General features: G+C 51.5%; 1 protein-coding gene across 1 annotated transcript; it reads right to left on the bottom strand.

Moving 5' to 3' along the window:
- Positions 1-12555, bottom strand: ANKK1 (ankyrin repeat and kinase domain containing 1). Its single transcript, XM_025358353.1, is given in 10 exon segments — positions 1-1304; positions 2233-2269; positions 2906-3024; positions 4050-4218; positions 4844-4907; positions 5242-5302; positions 5305-5392; positions 6564-6858; positions 12372-12396; positions 12399-12555. Coding segments are annotated over 10 exon segments (2319 nt in total).
- Between the last annotated feature and the right edge of the window lie 252 nt (positions 12556-12807).

The following is a 12807-nucleotide window of genomic DNA, read 5'->3' as shown; positions in this document are numbered from 1 at the left end:
CTAAATTTCTGTCTGGGCTCCTGGCTCTGAACCACCCAGAGTGGCCACTGACAGCTCCTTGCCCTCTAGGAAGGACATGATGCCCCGCTTTCGGCTGTGGAGGGCCAGTTGCAGGCGTGTGCAGCCTACTCCATCCTGGACGTCCAGCTGGGCGCCTGCCTTGACCAGCACTTTGAGGATGACTGTGTTGCCCTTGAGGGCGGCCAGGTAGGCAGGTGTCCAGCCCACCTTGTTGCGGGTGTGGACATTCGCGTGATGTTCCAGGAGGTTGATGACCCTCAGGAAGGTGCCCCTCTGGACTGCCAGGTGGAGGGGTGTCCAGCCTGACTGCCCTGCAGCATTGGGGCCAGCCCCGCACTGCAGCAGTGCCGACACCACCGCCTCCTCCCTGTGGCATGCAGCTAGATGCAGGGGAGTCCAGTTCACAGCTCCGAGAGCACCCATGTTTGTGTGGCTCTCTGCCAGCAGATGGATGATCTCCAGGTGGCCCTTGTAGGCCGCTAGATGCAGGGGTGTCCAGCCCTGGTGGGTGGGCAGCTCAAGGCTGGCTCCGTACCTGAGCAGCATCTTGCAGATCGGGTGTTTGCCCCCGGTAGCCGCAGTGTGCAGTGGGCTGTAGCCGCTCTGGTCAAGGGCATCAGGGGCCGCTCCACTCTTCAGGAGGTGTTGGATGGCCCTCACTGTGCCCCGCTCTACTGCCAGGTGCAGTGGTGTTCTCAGGTTTCTCTGCTGAGCATCCAACTCAGCCCCCTGGCTGGTCAGCAGCTTGACCAGGCTAACATGGCCAAAGTAGGCGGCCACGTGGAGAGGGGTCTTGCCCTCAGCCTCATGCAGGTTGGGGTCAGCCTGACGGGAGACCAGAAGCTGTGCCACATTCTCAAAGTTATTCTGTGCAGACAGGTGAAGAGGGGTCCATCCCTCATGTTCCTGGGCATCCACGCAGGCCCCGTGGTCCAGGAGCAGGCGCACAGTGCGGTCATCCCCATCCTGGGCTGCAAAGTGCAGCGGGGCCCAACCATCCTCATCCACTAGGTTGGCATCGGCACCATGTGCCAAAAGCAGGGCACAGAGGTCGGGTTGCTGGTCCTGGACGGCGATCAGGAGGGGCGTGTATCCAGAGGCCGTCTGGCAGTCCACATCTACCTCATGGGCCAGCAGCAACCTCACCTGCTCCACACTGCCCTGGGCTACCAGGAAGTGGAGGTGGGTGACCTTGTTCTCATAGATGCACAGTTCCTCATCTCTTGGGACCAAATTCTCACAGTCGGAGAGCTGAAAGGTCCACTTCGGGTAGTTTCCTGAGTCTGCTGGGAGAAAGATGGGGTTGAAATAAAGGACCTGTGACCTGTCCAGAGGTCATCATGGCCATCCCCCTGCCTCCTGGAAGTACCATCCAGGAACAGAGGCTAGAGCAGTAAGGGCAATGCCTTTCCTAAGCATGGCTCTCTACACAGCCATAACTGTTACTATTCAAGTTCAGGTTCTGTCGTCTTGGAGAACTGAGTCCTGCAGTCCTTTCCCCACAGATGAGGCAGAAAGAGCAGTGGGCTCAGGAGGCCTGAGTGCAAATCCTGGTTTCACCCCTCAGCATCCCCCGACCTTAGCCAATTCACTGCCTCTTTGAGCTTCCATATCTGGATCAGCAAAGAGAGGACAGACAATGACCAGCTCCTTCTACCATTGAAGGACAAATTACGTAGGTAAGAGCTTTCAGGGGAGGGCCTGAGGGGAAGTAAGTAGTTGTAAGTTGGAAATAAACTTGTGATTGGAGCTCTATGATCTAAACTCCCCTCTGAGGTCTTAAGGATCAACATCCTTTTGCTCTACCCAGTGGAGTATTAGAATAAATGATTACTACCCAGGCCTGACCCTCACAGATTCTGGTTTAATTAGTCTAGGGTGTGCCCAAGGCAAAGCATTTTTTTTTTTTTTAAATTTCCCGAGCAGTTCTAACATGCAGCTAGCCTTGAGAACCAATGCTCCACCTCTCAGGTCAGGAAAGGAGAAATCTGGTCTTGCAAGGACACAGACCTGAAGGGGAGGCGGCCAGGTTCCCTGAGGGCATGTGCTTTTCTGAACACGCGGCTGGGTGCTGGAAAAGGGCATCCAAAACCTGGATGTGTGACAGGCCTGGCGAGGAGGGGGAGGCCAGGCAGATGGGGAAAGGGTGTGGTTTGACTCCACTTTCTCTGCTGTGAGTTCTCTGGTCCCACCCGTGGCACCCAGACTCACCGCTGTCCATCAGTTCCTGGCTGATGTCCTCATTCACCTGGGGAGGCATAACCAGCAGGCAAGGTGGAGATCAGAGGTGCAGTTCTAGCCTGTGCCCTCCTCCCCTCCTTTCCTCTCTCCAGCACTCCGGGTCACTGTCAGGACTCACAGCCCACCCTATCTTGGGAGACCCTTCTCCTTTGCTATGACTATCGCCAGCTCTCCAGAGGAAAATACTGAACTGGAAAAACCCTCCAGAAAGAGGCAGCTCAGGGCCTTGCCTTCCGCTTGGGCCATGTGAACTTCAGGGTGGATCTGTGAGTTCAGCCAGGGGAGTCCCATGCTAACCCATGGCTGGTTCCCGTGTTAGAGTAGGGACAGGAGAGCAGAGGGATGATGATGACACCAACAGCATGAAAGCTTGGGAGAGCCAGGCCTTCCTTTGCAGGACGGGAGTCAGCTTGGTCCCAAGCATGTGAGAGAAGGTATATCCTTCCCAGGGGCTCTGTGCTCCAGGCACCACTATCCCTTCGCGCACCTTCGTGCAAATTAGGGAAAGGTGTTCCCTCTAGATGGAGGTGGCCCCGAGCTGAACTGTGCATGAGTGCTCAGTGTCTGGCCAGAGATCACAACAGTCCACACAGCGGGCTCCAGCTTAGCACGACCGTAAGGACTGCCCAACGCACACACTCACCTCCAGGGGCTGGCGCAGCAACAGCTTGCAAGACACCTTCCTGGCCAGGGCCTCGCTCTCTGGGACGACCACAGGACTCTGCAGCGGTGACAGCAGTATGTCTGTCTTAATGGTAATGTCTGCTCCATGAATGGGAGAAAGACAGGAAAGGAAGCAACAGGCTGGCCCACAGTACCCTCCCTGTTTTAGATGCCCTAGCATTCCTGTCTCCTCCCAAAATCCATTCCTGGATTGAACATATGAGCATATGAACATATGTTCATATACATGCTCGAGAAGGCAGGAAACTGGGTCATGGTGGGGCACCTTCAGCAACTCACTGACCCTCTGAGTTATCAGGGTCCTTTCCCACAGATTGAGGGGCAAGGTTAGGCGATCTCTAAGATGCTCACACTTACACACAGGTACATTTTCACAGTCCCCAAAGGACTGGATGACCTCACGGGCCATCCCCGGCCTGTGATCTCATGGCCTGGAAACATTTTACAAATGAGGGAACAGTAGCTCTGAAAGGACCCAAGGCTGGCTGGAGAGTTTGGAGACAGGGCCAGGCCCAGATGCTGTGGCTTCTGCCTTTTGGCACCGAAGGTTTTCTACTCTGCCTCCCACAGGGACATGCATTAACACGCACAGAGCCCAGAACCCATCCTCAGCTACTCCTGGCTCCCAATGCTGCCCTCCCAGCCCCGTGATGCAGATTCTGCCTCAAAAAGTCCTTCTAGGCCAGGTACAGTGGCTCACACCTGTAATCCCAGCACTTTGGAAGGATGAGGCAGGAGGATCACTTGAGGCCAGGAGTTTGAGAACAGCCTGAATAACACAGTGAGACCCCATCTTTTAAAAAAAAAATCTACAAATTAGCCAGGCATAGTGGTGTGCTTGTTGTTCTGGTTACTCAGGAGGCTGAGGTGGGAGGATCTCTTGAACCCAGGAATTCGAGCTTATGGTGAGGAATGATTGCACCACCACACTCCAGCCTGGACCACAGACACCGTGTTTCTGGAAAAAAAAAAAAAAAAAAAATGTCCTTCTAGGCCATAGGGTCAAAAGTGTCTCTCTGCATAGCTCCCAGGAGTGCCCAGTCATCTCCCCACCCGGCCGCGCCCAGCTCCCAGTCCCTGGGCAAGGGGCGCCGGATGAGCACCTAGAAAGCATGGCCTCTTCTTGGGGTCCTGGTCCCAGCAGCATTTCAGCAGGTCCACCATCTGCAGGGCCTCGCTTGGCCATTGGTCAGAGACAGGCTGTAGGGAGGGCCGCATGCCTGCCGTCACTTGGATAATAATCATCATCATGTTGAATCCGGCAAAGGGAGGCTCAGGCTATGTGGGTGCTGAGAGGTAGGGCTGGAGGGGAGCAGGGGAGGAAAGTGGGGACTCTGAGGATCCCGACAAGGCACGCATGCAGTGGGGGCTCCACAAATGCTTGGTGAGTAAACAGCTAGACTTTCAACCGACTTGAGGTTCTGTGTTGAGTAGCCAAGTGTCTCTGGTCTGGCTCCAGCCACCTCCCAGGTCAAGACTAGACATGACCCCACATTACAGGTCTGTGCTGTCCAAAAGTAGCAGGGCTGACAGACAGGCCTAGGTAAAGGCTCTGACTCTTAACGTTGCGAGGTTTTCCAAGTTTCCTGCAGTCTCTTTACCTGGCATATAGGTGGCAGGGGGCAGGGGTATGAGAAGGCAGAAAGGGCACTTTAGAAGCAAGGAAGTTAGAGCCACAAAACATGGGCTGGGGGCTGGGCTGACCTTCCCTTTCCTTTAGCTGTGACATGAGCTCTAGAAATAGAGGCAGGAAGGAAGGAGGGTGAGGAGAGGAATCCCTGAAGAGAATACAGTTCCACACACACCTGGACTTGCACTCCTTCTCAACCCGCAGTCCTCCCACAGCCCCTTCCAGGAACCCCTCCCAGGGGCCCTCTTGCCCCCGACACAGAGCCACAGCTGCCTGCTTACCTGAGTATGGTTTCTTCTGAGTGAGGAGCTCCCAGATGATAATAGCAAAGCTGTGGATGCAGAAAACGCTTTCTGAATGACTTAGTTGAACATCCAAGATCACCCCAGCCTGGGGCGCCTACGGTTCACACAGTCCCAGGCAAGCCTCTCCACCAGAGTCCTCCCCAGCCCTCCGCCTCTCCAGCCAGAGTCCTCCCCAGCCCTCCGCCTCCGGCCAGAGTCCTCCCCAGCCCTCCACCTCCGGCCAGAGTCCTCCCCAGCCCTCCGCCTCTGGCCAGACCTCATCCCCGCACTGTCCTGCCCTTTGGGCCATAGTGGCCAGGCAGGGTGGTGGCAGCAAGCTGCCTGCTGCATGTGTGGCATTGTGCCTGGCCTCCTTCTCACCTGCACACATCATGTTTGGGCCCCGGGGCCTTGTTACTCTCCAGGAGTATCTCAGGGGGATGTAGCTGAGCATGCCCCGCAGAGCCGACCTCTCGATGTGCTGCATCCGGGTGGACTGTTCCATCCACTTGGACAGGCCGAAGTCTGGAATCTGGGAGAAAGCAGGGGCAGGGATAAGGACGCGATAGAGTCACATGAACAGAAAACGGCTATGGCTTCTCACCCCTCCTGCCATCTGCCTGTTCCAGGGTAGAGCAGTGGTTTTCTACGGCACTCCCCCAGGACTACCACTGACTATCTGGATGATCTTGGCCAAATTACTCATCTTCTCAGAGCCTCAGTTTCTTCATCTGTAAAGTAGAAGGAATATGAGTATTTAACTCATAGTGCTATTGTGAGCACTAAATGAAGTACCATGCAAAAAGCACTTAAACAGTGCCTGGCACGTAGTTAGGAGATGGTAGGTGTTACCATTATCCAGAGACTACGAATGAAGTTGCCACCTTCGGTGAGCTGTTCGTTTCACCTCCAGGGGCCCTGAAACACTTATACCATGGACATTTATCTTCCCTTTGCTCCCATCCATTGAGTCATTCACTTGCCAAGTTGGCCATGCATTGAGGGCCAGGAAGGCTGTGGACCAAAGACTGGGCAGCAGATGAGAAAAATGAGACACGCCCTGTCAACACACACACTCCATATCCTCGTAAATACTTATTCAAATGGGGGGTCCAGCCAATAAGGAAAGTGTTTCACTTATGATTATATACCTATGTTGGGGTTAGTAATACAGAGAATCAGAGGTACGGTGAAGGTATATAATGGGGACCTGCTGGAGTAGATCAGGGAAGAGCTCCCTGAGGAGGTGATGTTTAAGCTGAGAGCTGAATAATGAGTAGACCTTTGCTAGATAAATTGGGGGGGGGGGGGGTGGGGGAACAGAAGGTGCAAAGGTCCTGGGGCAGAAAAGAGTTTTAGGAAGTGAAAGAATGTCCATTACAACCTTTCTTAGGGATTGTCTCATTTACACACATCTCCATCCAAATAAAAGAAAGTGTGGGGGGATAGGGATTATTCTATCCAATTTAGAAATGGGAAACTGAGTCCAAAGAGGGTTATTATAGGCATCCTGATACCCAGCCTCATGCCCCAAATTTCGCTGCTTAGCCATCTCTGCTGCAGTGTGATCCCTGCCTTTAGAATTTGTCCATGAAGGGAACTGCTTAAAACCCTTGTCAGGCCGGTCAGGCAGGTGGATAATTCTGCTTACCTGAAGGAAACCCTCAAGTGAAAGGGAGCAGAGGATTGGCCAGAGCCCTTACTTTGACATGCATGTTGCTGTCCAGAAGGATGTTGCCTGGCTTGAGGTCCAGGTGGAGCACAGGCGGCTTAATGCTGTGCAGGAAGTTCATGGTCAAGCTGGTCTCATGGATGATGCGGAACCTGAGCTTCCAGCAGAGGCTGTGGATGGGCAGCATCTTCTCCAGGGAGCCATTGGCCATGAACTCCATCACAATACCCAGGGGCTGCTTGCACACCCTGTAGATGGACACAATGTGCTGAAACTTGATCTTCTCCATTTTGGCAGCTTCTTCAATGAGGTAATTCACATCAGAGCTATGGAGAGGGGAAGCAAGACATGGAAGGGGGTGACCCATTCATTACTACAGCAACCAGAAGAACACAAAAACTAGCCATGATGCCAGGCTGTGGGGACCCAGAGAAGCCTCGGGAACTTGCAAGGTAGTGGAGGAGGACAGACATGAAGCACCATTTAGCAGGCAGCATAGATTACAGTCCAGCAGCAACAAGGCAGGAGGTCAAGGAGTTTACAGCTAGGAGCCAGTCTATTCTGCAAAGGTGGCCACCAAAAAGCGCGTATCACAGTTTATCGTTTATTCTGGTTGCTTGTTTCTATGTTTATCTCCCCTAGTAGATTTTGAGCCCCTGGAGGACCAACATGATGCCTCATGCTTCTGCTTCAAAACATCATTTGTTACCATTTAAATTATGGAAGTCATACGTATACCTTGTAGGAAACATAGGGAATATAGAGAGTTATATAAAAGAAAAATAAATAATCAGGTATGCAACCTTCCAGAGCTAGCCTCTGTTGATATTTTGGTAAATCCTTTTACTATCCACCTTCAAGGTATCTCTTTCCCTTTCTCCCTCCCTTTCACTCCTTCTTTCTTCTCTTTCCTTTTGGATCACATAATATGTGGAGCACGAGCACTTCCCCGCATTCCCCACATTTGTGGAGGCCCCACTGCGTGCATGCCCTGTCGGGATCCTCAGAGCCCCTGCCTTCCTCCCCTGCTCCCCTCCAGCCCTATCTCTCAGCATCCACATAGCCTGAGCCTCCCTTTGCAGGGTTCTTCCAAAGCATGATCTCCCAAAGCTGCACACTATTCCATTTTATGGATGCACTGTAATTATTCATCTTTTTAATTCCCACAGCACATTGCCATGCACTGCACAATACATCTTTGTTGAATTGGAACAGAAGTCACAACTTAAGGGAAGGTCTTACAAAATAAGCATTTGCAAACTCTGTTGCTCATTTCACTGTATGTGCCCACAGAACAGTAAATATGGATTGTTTTGGGATTGCGGGGATGGGGATTAAGGAGAAATGACAGATTTGAGAGCACAGTATTTGCAAAACTGTGATGCTGCTGCAGTCAGAGCCTGCTGGCAATGTGCTTCCGGGGCCTCCCTGGGAAGCCAGCTGGAGAGCCCCAACCTTCAGGAAAAACCACATGCTCTTGCTGGCATCTGGACAGGTTGGCTAGTGTAGGTTTCTCCCATTCTTGTTTACTTGTGCCAGAGATCTCTTCTCCACCTCTGTGATATTTTTAATCTGTCTTCTCTCATCCTCTTGGGTTCACAGGAACCAATGACATCTGCCATGACGTGGAAAAAAGCATGGGATGTGGGGATCACACTGCCCTGATTCCAAATTCCAGTTTCACCCCTTATTACCTGCATGACCCTGGGCAAGTGGATCCTCTGGGCCTCAGTTTCTAAACTAAAAACTGGGAATTATTGTAACTGCCTTGCACAGTTCTTTCATAGCTTCATATCCAGAAGTCTTGAGAGCATTGACTGCTGTCTCTCCTCTTCCTCATCTTGCTGCACCCACTTTCGTCTAGTTTTTGGCACCTGCACTTCCCTGAACACCTGTGGCTAAAGTCACCAACAGCCTCTATATTGCTATATCTAACCAACAGTTTTCAGTTCTCAGTGTATAGTTCAGATCTCTCACTCTTTTTCTTGAAACTTCATTACTTGAGCCATGTGTCAACATTTTCCTGCGTTTCTCCTACCTTTCTGGTCACTTCCTCTCTGTTTCCTTTGCAAGCTCATATCATGTTACTTGACCACGGGGCTTGCTCCAAGCGCCTCTTCTTTGCTCCTCTCCCTCTATAATCTTTCTCTAGTCAATCTCGACATCTCCAGTTGGATATTCAATACCAAATGCGTTTAAAGCTAACCTCCTGATTTTCCCCTGAAACCTGCCCTTCCTCCAGTTTTCATCATTTCAGTGAATGGGGCCTCTGTCCTTCTAGTCCTCAGAATAGAACCCTCGTGTCATCTTTGACTCCTTTCTCCCTCTCACTTCCTACAATCAAGTCTTTGCAAATCCTGCCAGCTCTAGCTTCAAAGTACTGTCGAGCAACAAGCTGACCACTTCTCACCACCTGTCCCGCAAGGTGCATCTTGCCCCAAGCCTCCTAATTGGACTCTCTCTTTCTCTCACTTCCTCTCCACAATCATTCTCAAACCAGCAGCCAAAGTCATATTTTAAAATCTAAGTCACAGCATGTCACCGCCCTTCTCCAATGGCTCTCCTCATCACGGTAAAAGCCAAAGTTCCTTCATGGCTGACAAAGTCCTACAAGATTTGTCCCCAACCCCAGGCACAGCTTGCTGACTTCCTCTCCTAATCACTCCCCTTTCACTGTGCTCCTGGCACACGGGCTTCCCACTGTTCCTCCACCGTGCCCAGTGTGGTCCCACCTCAGGACCTTTGCACCTGTTGTTCTCTCTACCTAGAACACTCCTCCCTAACAGAGCCACATGGATTACCCCTTCATTTGCTTCAAATCTCTACTCAAATAGTACCTAATTAGTGTGTGTTTCACAGAGGAGTCTATATAAAAAAAGCAACCTCATCCCAACTCTTATCTCCCCTATACACAGAGGGCCCTGGCATTAATATTTTTAGACCAAACCATTTCTTAGAAAATCAGACTTCTCAACTCTCCTTAGATATTTTAATCAAGAACTGTCAGGTGGTCATGAGTGCTATAGCTAAAAAGTTTATTATTCATTTGCTATTTATTTTGTCTTTCTCCTTTAGGTTATAAGCTTCATGAGGTCAGGGACTTTGTTTTTTTCACTTAGTGCTTGGAATGAATGCATCTCATCCATGCTTTTGTTTTGTTTTGTTTTGTTTTTTTGAGACTGAGTCTCACTTTTGTCCAGGCTGGAGTGCAATGGCGTGATCTTGGCTCACTGCAACCTCTGCCTCCTGGGTTCAAGCAATTCTCCTGTCTCAGCCTCCTGAGTAGCTGGGACTACAGGCACCTGCCACCACGCCCAGCTAATTTTTGTATTTTTAGTAGAAACGGGGTTTCACCATATTGGTCAGTCTGGTCTTGAACTCCTGAACTCAGGTGATCCACCAGCCTTGGCCTCCCAAAGTGCTGGGATTTCAGGCATGAGCCACCAGGACTGGCCTGATGCCCTAGTTTTAATGACCACTTATAACAAGTGACTCCCAAGTTTTAATATTCTTAACACCAACCTTTACTCTGACGTCCGCTTGACAACACTTCTTGACTATTTAAAGGCATCTGAAACTCAACAGGTACAAAGCTGAACTCATGATCTTCCTCTCCAAACCTAGGCCTCTTTTCATATTCTCTTCATTAATTGTCAACACTGCCATTCGATAAATATTTATTGAACACCAACTATGTGCCAGGCACAGGAGACAGAGCTGTGACCAAAACAGACACTCTCATGGAGTGGACATTTTAGTGGACCCTCCATTCCTTTAGGCAAGCCAGACATCAAGTTAGCTTTAATACCCCTCTTCCTCATCATGACCCTCCCCATGACTAATCCAGCACCAAGTCAGGTGGATTTTTATCTTCTAAATATGGCTTAACCCATTCCTTTCCTATCTCCACTACCAACACTCCAGTCTAGCCCCGATTACCCATCTCTTGTCAGAATGAAGATAACAATCTCCTAACTTGACCAGCATCCACTGTACCCCTCCCAATGCATTCTCCATACTGCAATTCTGATTAATCCCTCCCATTATCACCACTGCTACCTGGCTGTAAATGCTCGGTGGTTTTCCACTGCTCTTTTACTCTCCCAGCTCCAGCCATCATGGCCTTTTCCCATCTTTGTACTTACCATGCCCCTCTTGCCACAGATTCTTTGCACACTCTGTTGTCTGTTCTTGGAAAACTTTCTCCTCCTCACCTACTTAACTCACTCATTCTTCACATTTCAGCTGTAGCGTAACTTCTTCAAGGAAGCCTTTTCTGATCTCAAACTTTCTATTAATGAGCTCTCTTAGAACCACAAATCTCCCCTTCTTAAGCTTCTCACAGTTGCACATTTACATTTACATGTGGGATTATCTAGTTAACGTCTTCCTCCCCCTAGGCTGCAAGCTCCTGGAGAGAAAGGACACATCTGTTGCATTTATCATTAATCCCAGGGTGTAGAACAGTGCCTGACACATAGTAGAAGAGCAATAAGCGTTTGTCAAGTGGATGAATGAATGAATAGCTGGAAAGAAGATCTAGTAAAGTAATGCACGTAAAGCTCCTAGTATAGTAATCCATACATACTAAGCCTTAATTACCATTAATTATCTTACCCCTTCACCCAGGGAATTCCCAGAACTTGGGAAGGGAAAGCGGCAGAAGTTAGCATCAATGTCTCACAGTGTAATCATGTCACTGCCATCTGTTTCATTTCGTTCTATATGCCAAAGGCTATAAATGATTTAGACAAATCCTAGCATAATCTGATCCTCCTCCAAAACCAACAGGCAGATGTTGAGGGAGGAAGGTGAGTGGGCCTTGGGCGATTTCATTTTTCCTCTCCTCATAAGGTGGGGGAAGGCCTGGGAATTGAGTGTGTGGCACCTGAGGCTGTGTCTTAAGGGTTTGCATGGTAATCCTAGAGAACCACAGATAGCATCCAAGCCAGATGCCAGTCGGAGAGGCTCCCGCCCCAAACTCTCTAATTGATGTCCCAGAGCCTTGGAGGACATGATTATCATGCTCAGATTTAACATCCCGAGTGTCTTCTTCATGGCTGCAAAGTGCAAGCACACAGCTAGTATATGCAACTCCAGTGGGAATGAGACTGGATTCCAAATCAGTGGGAAGACAGAGAACAATGGAAACAGCGGGAAAGAGGTAGGAAGAGAAAAATGGGGGCATGTCAAGGCGTGGCTATAGTGCACGTGATGACAGCAAGGGACAAAAACAAAAACAGACATCAGAGAACTCCAGACTTGACCTTCCAGGGGCCTGTACAGGCCATCAGGTCAGGCAGTCTCCATCCCCCGGCCTCCTCAGCCTGCACTGGTTGGGAGGGGCCTCCTCCCTCTACCCACCATGGGAAGAGAGAACATGATTCCCTGCAGATCACTGAGCAAAGTGCCACAGCCTCCCAGGAAGCTCAGCCCTGCCCTGAGAGTTGGGATGAGTAGGAGGGGGGCAGAGAGCAGTCAAGAGCAGTCATTGCCACAGGACACCCGGGGAAGAAGGCGCTGTAGAGAAGGATGGAAGGAGGCAGGACAAGTTCGGAAGGTTAGATAGGATAAAGGAGTCTTTGGTAGGTAGTTCCCGCTTGCCTTTGACCTCTGTTGAGTCTACAAGCAGGTATTGTGTGCCAGCTCTATTTTGGTTAGGGAGACAGGTATGGCTGTGCCTGGGAGGCTCAGGCTACTGGGTGGAATTCAGAGACACTGCGGGGGACAGTCCTCAGCCCCAAACTCAGCCCACTCCTTCTTCGCAAGCACCCTGGGTCCAAAGCTTGCCGGGCCTCAGTTTCTCCTCCGAGAAAGGGGAGGGCGTGGCTGGCAGTACCTGGTGGCGTCGGGCGGGAGGCAGCGGGGCACTTGATGGCGCACTCTGTCGGCCAGCGCCTGTGCCGCGCCTGGAACACCCGGCTGAAGCCACCGCTGGCCACTAGGCGCCAGTCGCTCTCGAAGTCGTCGCGAGTGAAGACGGGGAGGCTGCCCAGCCGCTGCTACGTGGGGTCGGCGGCCATGGGGTCGGTGCGGCCGCCCGGCCCTTCTCTTGCTGTCTCCGCGCCGCGCACTCCCCGCCGGGGCTGCTTCCTGGGTGGCCCAAGGAGCAGCCGCTTCCTGCTCCTCCGGTCCGGGAGAGGGGAAAGGGGAGACGAGCCAGCACTGCCTCCTTCCCCGCCCAAGAGGGGCCGCTCCTGCCCCGCGAAGGTGGGGAAATCCCAGACAGGAGCCCTGAGGCCCCAGCAGGGATGGAGCAACCTGGGCCTGGGGAG

Source organism: Theropithecus gelada, chromosome 14, assembly GCF_003255815.1.
Source record: "Theropithecus gelada isolate Dixy chromosome 14, Tgel_1.0, whole genome shotgun sequence".
In the NCBI taxonomy this organism is placed as follows: domain Eukaryota; kingdom Metazoa; phylum Chordata; class Mammalia; order Primates; family Cercopithecidae; genus Theropithecus; species Theropithecus gelada.
The sequence above is the reverse complement of the archived record's forward strand: the minus strand, read 5'-3'. Positions and strand labels throughout refer to the sequence as shown.